The following is a 14882-nucleotide window of genomic DNA, read 5'->3' as shown; positions in this document are numbered from 1 at the left end:
ATATCTTCTCTAGTTTGTTCTTTTCTTCTCCCCATTTTAGTCTCTTCACTATTCCCTATGCATCCCAGACTCTCTGGTTGGTCACTTGATTCTCTCACTCTCAGCTTGTCCCTTGCTTTGCATCCTACTTCAATCCTTCAGCCTACCTTCCCCAGACAGCCTAAGCACTGATGGAGAATAATCATATCAGTTGTGAAGATCCGTTCAACAAAAACACAAATCGGTAATTTCATCTCTGTCCTCTGACATACTTATCTATCACCAACTTACTTTCAGTCAGATCCCTATTTATTCACCTTCATGGCCTATCAGAAACATTTGCCACTTTCCTCAATTTCATGCCCCCTTTGACTACTCAATTCTCAGCAAACTGGGACAATCATATACATATGACAACTTCCTTCCATACTCACTAAGAAATTACAGAGTCCATATCCTTGCTTCTTCCCTCACAATCACCCTATCTCAAGCACCCTGTCTTGGATGTTCATAATACCATCTCCTCTGGAACTTGACAGTGTCTCCTCATTCATCCTTTCTGATATTTTTCAACTTCTCCTGCTCCATTACTTCTATCCCATCATCCCTGAAGTCTCTCTTAATCTATTAAAACAAGCAAACAAAAGACAATGCAAAACAAAAATTTCTTTGACCCTGCATGCCTTTAATTTTGCCTAGTCTCTCTCAGTCCCTATTAAGAATTTTCATGAAGGCTAATATAAACTCAGTCACTGATTTATATTCCTTTTTATCCATGTGATTAGATGTCTCTTCATCAACGTTTTTTTTCCCAGTCCTCGTGTCTGTACCTTCTTTACCTTCTTGTCCTTAAATAACTTTCCTGAGGTCCAGTCTCTATGCTCCTCTCACTCTCCACCGTCTCACTTCCTTACATATATTTTCATCTGCCTCAGAAACCTCTACCTGAATGTCCCAGAGGTATCTCAGGTCAACTCATCATTTCTTACAATTCTCTCTAAACTTCATATGTATTTTTATCTCAGTTTGGGGATACCAAAATTCACCAAATGACTCAGTAACTAGGGGGCCATTCTAGAATCTTTTGTCTTCTTCAAAAATGCTTTAGATCCAATCAGAAATCATCTTATTTCACCTGCATTTCTTTCTTCATTTCACACCTTCATGACCACTGTTTAGTTCAGGCTTTTACCATCTCTCCTGGATTACTGTCATAGCTCCTTCTGGCTACCCCTCTCATATGATTTCTATGCTCTGGTCTCAAATCCAGGCTCCGAATAAGATATAACTGTTATAATTATGTTACTGACAATAAATCAGATCATAACTCCTACTTTCTCATTTAAAATTTTTCATTGGTGCTTTTACATTCCAGAACATTTTGTGATCTGACTCCTAACTCTACAATCTCATTTCCTCCATCTCTCCAACCTCTTATACTTATAATTTAAAATACAAAACAATAACAATGTTTAAATTCTTAAACACATACCCATATAGTTTAAGATAATTTAATTTGTGCATTTTGTTCCTCTGCCTAGAACAACTTTCCTGGATGCACACACCAGATAAATTCTTCTTTAACTTTGAAATGCATGTCTGGTGTTGCTTTTCCGAAGCCCTTCTCTTGACTACCGCTGCACAATGATTTCCTCCAGGTAGAGGTAATTACTTCTTCCTCTGGGCTATCCCAGTATTCTATGCCTATTCTTCCTATTACTCCATCACATTCTGTAGTTGAAGTTGACCCTGCTAAAAACTCAGAAAAATTTATCTTTTTATTATGGTACCCATGGATGATTTATGAAAAATATACTATATTTGCCATATTATTTTACCCTGAAATAAAAGCATTTTGAAGACAAGAGTAAAAAAACATTGCAAATTCTGATAGAATGTATCTGGAATCCTTCATCAGGAGAGAATACTGTAATATTAAAAAAAAAAATCACCTTAATGCACAGAAAGAAGAAAAAATAATTCTCTAAAAATACACAGAGGTTAAAAGCACAGGATCACAGTTCTCAGAATACACATAAAATACTTAGCATACTGTCTGGAACACAATCATATGTTCTTAAAAGTGAACTGCCATTATCATTAACATTACTATTATTAAGTAACTAGACATGTATGAATTAAAAATTCTAAGTCACAGGTACTTTTGGTCTTACTTCTAAGAATTATAGATTCTGTTGAAACTATTTTTGAGTTTTATAAGGAAAAAAAGTCATTTAAGAATGATTTCTTATTATATTAATAAATGTAATAAATAATAACTACCTTCTGTTATTTCATAAGTAACTGATTTATAATGGTCCTTTCCCTAATGGAAATCAATATATCACCAAGAAATTCTATTGAAAAGACTTAACGATTTCTTCTTGCTAAAAATCCCTTTGTTGCCACATATTAAAACAGATGTATCAAATGATTAACACAGCAAAATGCAAGCCAACTTTTTTCTCCCAGAGTTACAAATTTTAAGATTGTTGATAAGAGCTGCCTTACTTACCTTCAGGAGCATCTGCATCGCATCTCTTTGGCACAGGAAGGGTTGAGTTGTTTCTATGGTCACCATAAGTTATATTGCTCTGAAAGATGAAAATATAATTAAAATGTAAATGTTACATTAATAAATATATTTGGATTAAAAAGTAATCAGATTATGAATTTTATACACTGTTTTCTATAAAACTACATCTAATATTCTAAAAGGTAAGTTTATGCAAAATTACAATTAGAAGAAAAAGTTTATGGTAAATTTAACATTAGGGCCTTCTTTTTTTTTTTAAGTTTATTTATTATTTTGACATAGAGGGGCAGAGAAAGAGGGAAAGAGAGAAACCTACGGAGCCTGACATGGGGCTCGATCCCACAAACTGTGAGATCATGACCTGGGCCAAAATCACAAGTCAGACACTGAACTGAGTGAGTCACCCAAGTGCCTCTAACATTAGGACTTTTTTGCAACAATCTTTAGGTCCTGGATTGAAAAACAAAGCTTATTCCCAGGGAAACAGCCTACTTATTGTTCCACCATAAACTAAGAAAAGAATATCTTTTGTCCATGGAAATGCATGATCTCACTTCATTTAACCATACAAGAAACTTTAACAGGAATAACTAGTGAACTAGGAGGAAGGGATAAGGCAAGAAGAGAATAAAAAGATACAAGAAGGAGAAAATATGATTCAAGAGATCTTGCCGTACTGTGTTTCCCAAACTCAGGTTACTCATGGACCTCTATTACAATTTGTGCTTTATATTTGTTCCAGCTACATTATTACTTAATATTTGTCAATGAACTAATTTTTCAACTGTTGGTAATATTATGTATGGTACTGATGGAAGGCTTGATGAGCTTGTTAAATTTTTGTTCCTAATTACATGCTAAATAAAGTAAAGAAAGAAGGAAGTACATGATAAAAAAAGGAGGGATTTGGGCAGATTAACAATCGAGGACTCCATTAAACAAGGCTTGAAATAGAATCTGAAACACAGATTCGATTTGCATTATTAAGTAGAGCGAAGTATTTTAGGAAGAAAAAACAAATTACACAAAGGTTAAATCAGGTATGGGCAAAATATTTTAATACATCAAAAAATCCCAACTAGCTGTCTAGTTACAACTAGGAACCGCAGCTGGCTTTTGAAAGATCAACATGAAGAAAGAGTATAACAGAGTATAATAAAGAGGATACCCATTATTATTTTAAAAGGACACTCAGATATCCACAAATAAAATATTTTTAAAGCCTCTCCTGTGGGATTCACAGGACTGATGACAAACATACTTTGTTCATCAAAATTTTGGGGGGAGCCATAAATTACTTAAAATATTTATTTTAGAGAAAGTATGATGAGTTTCAATAGATGCTGAGATAAAGCTCAGCACCTTGGTACCAGGGGATCCATTAAGGGACTATTCTAATAAGATTCAGTGTGTAATTAAAAAACTTGTAAGAAACAAATACAAACATGCTCAAAAATAGAATGAAAATCCTAGTTTAGCAATATTAAATTTAATCTGATAAGCTATTACCTTATGGCAGTTTCCACAAATTAAAACCTCGTTTTAAATATCACTATCTTTAAAATGTCAAAATAATGGGGGAACCTGGCTGGCTCAGTCAATTAAGCATCCGACTTCAGTTCAGGTCATGATCTCATGGTTCATGAGTTTGGGCCTCACATCAGGCTCTGTGCTGACAGCTCAGAGCCTGGAGCCTGCTTCAGATTCTGTGTCTCCCTCTTTCTCTACCCCTCCTCGTTATTCTCTCTCTATCTCAAAAATAAATATTTAAAAATTTAAAAATTAAAAAAATGTTAAAATAATGAAGTTGACAATTTTACACTTACCTCTATTAAGTAATTTTGGCTTCCATACATAACATATTGAGGAGCAAGACTATAAATCATATAGCTAGTGTGAAGGACAATAAGCAGAAGAATCATGCAGAGAAATAAGAGTGCCTGAGGCCTGGTTCTGCCTCTTCTAATTTTATATAGCTGCAAAGAAAAAAGACAGTAACAATATTTCAGCAATGTGTTTTATGTGTAAGGCACTAAGTCCTGCTCATATGTTAAAGGTAATAATATAGTTCAAAGAACCATTTCTTTTTTCCAAAATAAATTTTAAGAATTCTTAATCATTTTGGGGTGCATGGGTGGCTCAGCTGGGTGGGCATCCGACTTTGACTCAGGTCATGATCTCACAATTCGTGGGTTTGAGCCCCATGTTGGGCTCTGGGCTGACAGCTCAGAGCCTGGAGCCTGCTTCACATTCTGTCTCCCTCTCTCTCTGCCCCTCTCCAAGTCATACTCTGTTTCTCTCTCTCAAAAATAAATAAACATTTAAAAATTTAAAAAAATAATTCTTAATCATTTCAAATGATTATGAGAATGACAAAGAGAATTCTTTTCCTGGAAAGCTTAGGTGTAGATTTATGTTAATTTTAAAATCACAGCAAAGCATCTATATTCAAAGGATCCTATAAATGATCCATGAAAAACTCAAGACCTAGAGAATATATTAGTATTCACCTGGTTTGTTTCTAGACAAATCTCCTAAACGTATTATGTAATATCATCTGCTAGAAGCTCATAGAGCTAAGAAGAATTATAAACTACCACTAATTCTATCTTAAGATTAAAGGAATGAGTTTAAACTGTAGATATTAGTAATACGTTTGTGGTTTTATATAATCCTACTACACAAGAACAGACATGTCACATGTTTATAAATACTCATTTCTATGAAATACTCAGGACATCCTCATAAATTCTAGTTTATAATAATTTATAATAATCTGACTAAATATTTTCATCTATATCTACAATAGGGGGAAACTAATACATGTGGTAACAAATACAATGAGCCATGGGACTTGATTCATTTCAGTGTCAGTGATCATTTTTACTTTAGCAACTAAGGTATCACTTCCCTATTTTATTAATAGATTTTGGTACAACATAGAGTAAAATAACTCCCATTCTGGATGAGATGACAATATGAACAGCTAAAAATTGACATTTCCCAGCTTCCCTTACATCTCATCATAGCTAGCGGTGATAAAATATTAAACATCAAAAGGAAGAAGTGTGCTGGGGATTTCTGGGAGTGTTGCTTTACTGATACAAGTGTTTTTCTAATGGAACATGAACAGGTTAAATGAAGCTGCAGCAGCCATATTATGATCATGCGGGAGAAGCAAAGAGAGTTACAGAGATGTTGGACTTGACATTTTTGAGCTACAAAGAAATGCTACATTTGTGAAATTTTCCACAGCAACACATTTTTTATTAGTTCAAACCACTATTGAACTGAGTTTTCTTTTATTCACAGCTGGAAGTAGTCTCTAACTGAATCACCTTTATTTTAAAATTCTTAACTTATCTTGGGGCATCTAGGTGGCTTAGTCGGTTAAGTGTCCGACTTTCGTTTAGGTCATGATCTCGCGGTTCGTGGGTTCGAGCCCTGGGTCGGGCTCTGTGCTGACAGCCAGCTCAGAGCCTGGAGCCTGTTTCGGTCTGTGACTCCCTCTCTCTCTGACCCTCACCTGCTCACACTGTCTCTCTCTCTCTCTCTCCTAGAAATAAATAAAAACATTAAAAAAAAATTTTAATTCTTAATTTATCTCTAAAAGAGTTTCAGAAGAAAATAACACTTTTCCCAATCATATAGTAGTCTTTAACTTCTAGTAGGAAGAGCTATCTTTTGAGCTACAGTGTATCCATTTGTACTTCAATACATCCATGCAGCCAAACGCTATGGAAAATAGTGTAGCTTCTCATACCAGGGTCCTTGGCGCTACGGACATTTGGGGCTGGGCAAATCTTTGTTGTGGGAGGCTACCCTGTGCAACACAGAATGTTTAGCAGAATCCCCAGCCTCTACCCACTATGCACCAGTAGCATCCACTAGTTTTATCAACTGAAAGTATCTCCAGACATAGCCAAATGTACCCAGGGGACAAACTTGCCCATTTAAAAACCACTGCTCTAGACAAAAAGCGCTTTTATGTTACCACAAAGGGCAAAAGCAAATACTTCCATCACTTTTAATATCAGGATAGTTACAACTTTTATATTATAAATCTAAGTTAATTTGTAATATGGAAATTACATACAAAATGATGAAAAAAATCAAAATAATAGTTATACTCACTCTAACCCAAAAGAACCATATGCCAATATTTCGAATTCCTGCCATTGAAGTAAAAATAAAGTACATAATAATAATTGTTATAAGAATATAATCAAGAGGAAACACCTGAAAAAAAGATAAAATTAAATTTAATACACAAAAGGAGTTCTGAAAGTCATATAAAGTCGACTGAAACTTCATTATTCATATTTGACAATGTTTAAAATATCAAGTCTGATTTAGATCAGGCTACCATGATGATACAAAATAATAATAATAATAATCCACCAAAAAACAATTACTAGATTGTTACCAAACTGCTTAGGGCCATCATTCTAAGAAAAATCCTGTAACAAATTAAACAAAACTTACATTTATAAATAGAATAAAAGACTGCATTGGTTTAAAAATAAGAATTCATTGGAAAAGTTCATCTTAGGTATTATAATGTATCCCATATTAAATTATGTATAAGATTTCATCAATATATCAATATAACAATCTTGAAAATACAATTATCAACGTGAAAGTTATATGTAAATGAGCCAAATCTGCAGAAGCACAAGCATATATTGCCAAGTATCAATACTCTGTTAACATAATAGTTTGTCAGAATGCAAGAATGTTTGCTGGAAAAGGAAATGACTGATTATTTTTTCTTTTTACTCACTGTTTGTAGTATAGGCAGAAGCATATTCAGTGGATTACTCAGGTTAGCTCCAAAAATTATAAAACCAGAATCTATTCCAGCTGAATGAAGAGCTTTATCCAAACTAAAACAACAACAAAAAGTATAAAAAGTGAATTTATACATTATCCTAGCACATTTTTAATTAACTTCACAGAATGTGTGCTGTAGAGAATGTTACGATACTTACTTTGACAAGAAGAGAGAAATTACAAACAGCAATGCAACTAAGATGAAAAATATTCCCCAAATGATCTAAAAGCAAAAAAAAAAGCATTAAAATATAATTCTAGAAGCTGATATTAAAAGCACCAAACCATTATGCTCAATATGAGTTGCAAGCATACAATGATCCAAATAAAATGATCCATGATATATTCTAATTTAGTATGTAATCCAAGGCATTCATCATCTAAATTTTCATTATGAGACTATTTGACTCAAAACACATACACAAAAGAGACAAAGTATTTAAAAGTCTTCATTAGTAAGTAAACAAAGGAGACTCTGCTAAGTCACATAAAAGGTTTATATTCAGTTACACTTAAATATAAACTTCAAAGATAACTGAAAGTACACTAAGACTTACTACATACACAAAAAAACCAAAACCATGAAACTCATCAGGTTATATAAACCTTTTGTCAAAAAAGGGAATCTGGAACATTTCCCCCACAGATTTCTTATTCAGACAGACAGACAGACAGACAGACGGACACACACACACACACACACACACAAATATAATACAACATGTAAGCAAAAACTATAAATCTGTGTGTGTGTGTGTGTGTGTGTGTGTATCATACTATGGCCCAGATAGCACTGAAGAAATTGTAATGTTAGTATTTCTGGGGAAGAAATGTATTAAGCATTGTAATTAGTATAATACGTTTCCTTCTACTGTATGAACTTTATATTAGAGATGATAGAAAACAAGCAAAAAAATTTTGGAACTCAGTCTCTCAAGAATAAAAAGGTCTGAAATTTATGTTAGTAATAATGTAGGCTCTTTTTTCCCCTGACATCTCCCCTAAGTTCCACCAACAAGTAGGCTGAAGAGTCCACAAAGTCAGCACAGAAAAAGAAGATTGCAATTAAGAGAGTTCAGTGTTTTTGTTTTCTCTTTTGACTAGAATTGATAGGAATAGATGGATAACATTATGAATGTGATGGTGTTTTCCATCTTACTTCACATGATTGAAGCATATTTTAGAATTCTGACAGGATAAATGAAGTAAAACAGCATCCTATGACACTTATAAAGATGAATTTTGGAATAAATTTTAGGTTGTGTTCTAGGGAATTCTTCAGTTCTTCAGTTCCAATTCTTTGGAACTCACTGGGAAAGAAAGTTGGCAAGAGAAGACCAAAAAGGCTATAATCATTACTTGAAATAGAAAACAATGTATGTACCCATTTTACATACTGGAATTTCACATAAGAATTCATTTATTTAAGAAAGGTCTCACTGCTAAAGAGGTTTGAAGTGAAACCTTTATCATAACAAAAGTTCATTAGTAGAAGCTATAAAGGAGCTTACACAGTCTTTTTCTACTAGATTTGAACACCTTTATTTGATGCTAGGTGAACTAGAAAACAATATGATCACACTGAGGATCTAAAAGTGAAACTTATTACTTCCTAAGAGACAATAAGAAATAGCTTGTAGCATGAGGGAGTATAACTACCAGATGCCAGTTAGCAGTACAAGAAGATGACACAGAAACAGCAGAAGTTAAAACTCCCTTTCTTTGATGTCCATTTGGGGGAAGAAAAAAAGGAAAAAAAAATCCTTGACGATTTTCCCAATCTGTTGGGATGTATGACCCAGAGTTCAACCGTTTAATCACAGCCACTTAATAGAACACATTATAAATGTAAAATGATAAATTTTATAAAAACCCAGAAAACAACATACTAATAAGAACTTAAATTAGTACTTGAACTAAGTGGAAACCATGGCTTAAGAACTAAAACTATGAAAAACGTCTCACTAAAGACTATCAAAAGAGAGAAATTACAAAAAAGAACTGAACTGAAATTCTGGAGTTGAAACTGATAAGAAAAGTTCATTACAAGGGCTAAACAGCAGATTTGGGCAGGAAAGAAGAAAAATATCATCAAACTTGAAGATAAAGCAACTGAAACGATCATGTCTGAGGAACAGAATGAAAACACAATGAAATAAAGTGAACAGAGACTCAGACACATGTGACACCTTGAAACAGAGCAATATATGCTCAACAGGATTTACAGAAAAAGAGGAAGGAAAAGGGCAGAAAGAATTTTTCAAGAAATAATGGCCAAAAACAAACTAAATTTGATGAAAAATAACCTATGTATCCAAGAAACTCAACAAACTCCAAGAGGAATAAATTCAAAGACATTCACACCTTGATATGCATAAATGGAGGGGAGAGCAAATCAAAGACATCTTGAAAGCAGCAAGAAGGAAGAAACTCATGTAAAACAGATTCTCAGCAAGATTAACAGCTCATTACCTATCAGAAACCATGTAAGCTAGAAGACAGTAAGAAAACAATTTAGATAAACCTAGTAGTTTCTTATTGTTGAGTTTTAAGAGTGTTTTATGTATTTAAAAAAATTTTAATGTTTTATTTAATTCTGAGAGAGAGAGAGAGAGAGAGCGCGTGAGCAGGGGAGGATCAGAGAGAGAGGGAGATACAGAATCTGAGGCAGGCTCCAGGGTCTGAGCTAGCTGTCAGCACAGAGCCCGACGCGGGGCTCGAACCCACGAACTGTAAGATAATGACCTGAGCCAAAGTCAGATGCTTAACGGACTGAGCCACCCAGGCGCCCCAAGAGTATTTTATGTAGTTTGAATTGAAGTCTTTTTTTTTTAATAGTTTATTGTCAAATTAGTTTCCACATAACACTCAGTGCTCATCCCCACAAGTGTCCTCCTCCATGCCCATCCCCCCTCCCCCCACATCCATCAGTCCTCAGTTTTTGTCAGCATTCAAGAGTCTCTCATGGTTTGCTTCTCTCCCTTTCCCCCACTATTTCTGCCCTTCTTCTCCCCCTTGTTCCTCCATCAAGTTCCTCCTAATCCTCCTATACGTGCAAACATATGATATTTGTCCTTCTCTGCCTGACTTATTTCGCTCAGCATAACACCCTCAAGGTCCATCCATGTTGCTACACATGGCCAGATTTTTTTAAATTTATTCTGAGAGAGAGAGCAAGCGAGCAAGCAGGGTAGGGGCAGAGAGAGAGGGAGAATCCTAAGCAGGCTCAGTGCCAGCAGTGCACAGCCCGATGTGGGACTTAAATTCACAGAACCGTGAGACGGTGTGACTTTTCTTTTTTTTTAGTAGGCTTCACACCCAGCTCAGAGCTCAACACAGGACTTGAACTCACAACCGTGAGATCAAACCCTGAGCTGAGTCAGCTGCTTAACAGACTGAGCCACCCAGGCACCACTATGACTTGTCTTTTTATTCCCTTAACAGTGTCCTTCACAGAGCAGTACTTTTTAATTTTAATAAAGTACAGGTTATCAATTTATTTCTTTCGTGGATCACACTTTGGGGATGTATTTAAAAACTTACTGCCAAGGTTACTGCCAGCCTCAGGTCACCTAGATTTTCTATGTTACTTTCTAGAAGGTTTAGAGTTTTTAGTGGGTTTTTTTTTTAATATAATGGGTCTACAATTCACTTTGAGTTAAGTTTTGTGAAAGGTCTAAAGTCTGTCTATGTTCGCTTTTTTTGTAGATGTCAAATTCTTTCAGCACTGTTTGTTGATAAGACTATTCTTTCTCCAATGAATTGTCTTTCCTCCTTTGTCAAAGATCAGGTAACCACAGCATGGGTCTATTTCACGGCTCTCTATTCTGTTGCACTGATCTATGTCTCTTCTTCCACCAATACCATGCCAGTCTTGATTACTACAGCTTTAGAGTAAGTCTTGAGGTTGGGTGGTGTCAGTCTGCTGACTTTGTTCTTAGGTATTCTCGTGGCTATTCTGGGCCTTTTTTGTTTTCCCTCCCACATATGTTTTATAATCAGTTTGTCAATATCTACAAAATAACTTGTTGGGATTTTTATTGTAATTGCATTAAATTTATAGGTCAAGTGGGAAAAACTGACTTCTTAAAAGAATGTTGTTTTAGGGATATAAATATATAGAACAGAAACCAAGTTTCTCCTGTGTATTAATCAGATATGAATCATGTAACTCTCATTAAACCACAATAAAAAGGTGAAATGTTATAACTTATAAACTTACAAAGAATGCCAAGACATTACTTTTTCAGAGTAAAAATACTGTTAATGTTACTAACTTGACATGTGATGTTATCTAAAGCAATGAAGAATCAACTGTCTAGAAAATGTTCCATTACCTACAAAGAAAATTTAAGTTCCTCTATCTCATTAATAGCATACCATTCCCCTAAATCTCTTCCCTTTTCCTTTCACTAACTTTATTTATTTATTTATTTTTTAAATGTTTTATTTATTTCTAGGAGAGAGAGAGACAGCGTGAGCAGGGGAGGGTCAGAGAGAGAGGGAGTCACAGACCGAAACAGGCTCCAGGCTCTGAGCTGGCAGTCAGCACAGAGCCCGACGTGGGGCTCGAACCCACGAACCGCGAGATCATGACCTAAGCGAAAGTCGGACGCTTAACCGACTAAGCCACCCTGGCGCCCCGTCCGTCCTTTCACTAACTTTAAAACCCTGTGTTCTTTTCATTTAAATCAGTGGTTCGAAATTGGCTATGTTTTACTCCCTTCAAAGGACAATGTTTACAATGTTTACAGAAAGTCTGTCATGATTTGAATTGGGGGGGGTGTTACAGCAAGCAAGTAAGAATGCAGCTATACATCCTAAAATGCACAGGACAGTAGTCACCCTCTCCAATGAGGAATTATTGGGCCCCAAATGTCAACTGTGCTGAAACTGATAAAATCTGATTTAAATTGAACCCTGCATGATTTTAAAAGCAGAAAGAATAAGCTATCATTTTAGCAAAAATAAACCTTTAATCACTCTCTTAAAATCATTTGTGTTTTAAGAAGAATTAGCCTACCATAAACCTCTTATCCTAGAATTTAATACTATCTGACAGTGTGAAACAAAACTTCCAAACAGTATAGAAGGAAATAAAATAGGGTCAGTTTTGTTTGTTTGTTTGTTTTTGGACACACCTCTTATCAAATTTCATAGGTGAATTTCCTATATCCATAAAATAGCTTTTGTGTATCCAGAAACATAACCCCCCAAAGTAGAAAGTTACCATACCTAGAGACTCAAACAATAGTTACATATGTAAAATAAAAGTAATTTCCATTGTATTTAATTATTACTGTTACCTTAAATAAAATACCATGCACTGCTTCCTTTTTTGCCAAAAGCAACGGCTGGTCTTAAGAATGTTTTAAAAAATTATGTGTTTTTGAGGTATACTGCAGGTTGTGGACAAGAGAAACCTTTTTCTAGCTTTCTTACTCTTTAATAACAATGAGGACAGGAAACAGAAGCATGTTGTACCTTTAAAACTACTTAGAATCTTGTTAAACAAAGAGTGGTCATGGACCCATAGCATCAGTGTTAGCTAGGAGCTTGCTGGAAATACACACTCTTGAGGCTTATCAAAGGTAGACCGGATCCCAAGTAATTCTTATGTTAAAATGACAAACTGTGCCTTAGAAAAGTCATTTAGAATATCAGATGACTACAATAAAAAGATACCACATCAACCCAGGTTAATAAGCACTTGAAAGGTAACTCTGGAATGGAGAACTGGGTTTAAATTTTAACTCAAACTGAACATTCCTCTCTCCAGGAGTCCATTTGACATTATGTGTCCAGTATCACACAGCTAATGGCTATGGGTCTCAAGTCCCCTAACTCTAAATAGCAAATCAATTAGTCTTCAAGACTTTCCTCAGAGGCAGAAGGTTAAGAACACATAATTTTCATTATCAAATCGTGATAGGACATTGTAAGTTACAGTTCTAGGAAAAGAATTAAGTTTCTTTACATATTGCAAGTGTTCTACATAAAGTTTTTTAAAAAGTTAGAAGATCGATAATATTCAGCTCTGGCTACAAATTATTATATTCTAAGTTGCAAAGATTCTCATGGTGATTTGTCAGGGTAGTACCAGCTCATGATACTTGGTCATTGTTACAATTTACCTTATTAAAAACAATTTCTTCAGTTCAATACTATTCTGATAGAAGAGACTTTCATAAAAATTGACATTAAAAATGAGAGTGGTTAAGGATAATGCCAAATCAGGGCAGTAGGGAGGGGAAAGGAGGGGAGGTCTAGAAGAAGTTAAGACTTTAAAGCTTTATTTTGCTATAATTTCAGATACATGAGAAAACTGCAACACTTGCACAAAGAATTTTGGTATACTTTCCAACAAGATTCCCCAAATCTTAACATTTACCTTGCTTTATCATTCTCTATGTGGCTGAACTATTTTGGAGAATAAGTTGCAGAAAAATTCTTTAATACTTATTCTCCAAAGGCAAATTCTTTTACATAATCACATTTCTATTATCAAAATCAAGAAATTAATATTGATATAATACTATTCTCTAATCTATAGACTTAATTCAAATTTCAATTCTTCCATTAAAGTTATTTAGAGAAAAAAGTTATGGTTTTTTTCCTGGTCCAAAATGCAATTTAGCATCATACTTTGCTTTTATGTGTTTAGAATGTTTAATTTGGAACAGTTCCTAAATTGCTTTTGCCTTCATGACCTTTATATTTTGAAGAGTTCAGGAAGTTATTTGCGTTGTCCTTCAGTGTGGGTTGTCTATTTCCTTACAATTATTTATATTCAGTTCATGTATTTTTGGAAGAAATGGCAGAGGCACAATCATATCTATTGCTCTATTACTGATGAGCTTAACTTGGATCACATGGTTAAGGTGGTTCAAGTCATCTCTCTCCACTGTACAATTACTACTGTTCTCTTTATAATTAGTAAGTCTTGTGGAGAAATATTCTGAGATTGTGTAAATATCCTGTTCTTACCAAATTTTCACCTTCTAATTTTAGTATTCACTTATTTCTCTTGCAAGGAACAGTACTATATGTGGTGGAATTTAGAATGTATATTTTTATCCTTTCTTTTTATTGATAAACATGTTTAAGGCTTTGAATTTCCTGATTCTTATTTCCTGATCACTGTTTTAAATGTATCCCATAGATTCTAATATGATGTTTCCATCACTAATTTTCAGAAATTTTGCAATTTGTTTTTATTTCTCCTTTCCTTTCACCCAAGTGTTGCTGAATATAAGGTTAATTTCCAGGTGAAAAGTATCTTAGTTTATTGATTTTGTTCTACTTTCTAGTTTAAATGCTGCATTGTAATCAGGGAAGAGTTGTTTCTAATACACCTACTCTGTAGAATTTGTTGAAATTTCTTCATGACATAATATATGATCAATTTTAGTGAATGTTCCATGTGCACTTGGAGATTAAGTACAGACCCTATTTGGGATACAAAGTCCCAAAGTTATGATACATCTTACTGACTTAGGTTTCCTATATTCTTACCCTGTTTTGTGCACCTGAA

General features: G+C 34.5%; 1 protein-coding gene across 2 annotated transcripts in view; it reads right to left on the bottom strand.

Moving 5' to 3' along the window:
- Positions 1–14882, bottom strand: part of LMBRD1 (LMBR1 domain containing 1) — a 105526-nt gene that overhangs the window by 22527 nt on the left and 68117 nt on the right. For both annotated transcript variants that reach the window (XM_077767247.1, XM_077767248.1), the window contains exons 10-14: positions 7507–7571; positions 7299–7401; positions 6650–6754; positions 4342–4491; positions 2495–2573 (exon numbers count right to left, since the gene is read on the bottom strand). In XM_077767247.1, the coding sequence (XP_077623373.1) occupies positions 2495–2573; positions 4342–4491; positions 6650–6754; positions 7299–7401; positions 7507–7571 (502 nt within the window). The remainder of the gene's footprint in view (positions 1–2494; positions 2574–4341; positions 4492–6649; positions 6755–7298; positions 7402–7506; positions 7572–14882) is intronic.

The sequence above is a fragment of the Crocuta crocuta genome, unplaced genomic scaffold (genome assembly GCF_008692635.1).
Source record: "Crocuta crocuta isolate KB4526 unplaced genomic scaffold, BGI_CrCroc_1.0 scaffold518, whole genome shotgun sequence".
In the NCBI taxonomy this organism is placed as follows: Eukaryota; Metazoa; Chordata; class Mammalia; order Carnivora; family Hyaenidae; genus Crocuta; species Crocuta crocuta.
The sequence above is the reverse complement of the archived record's forward strand: the minus strand, read 5'-3'. Positions and strand labels throughout refer to the sequence as shown.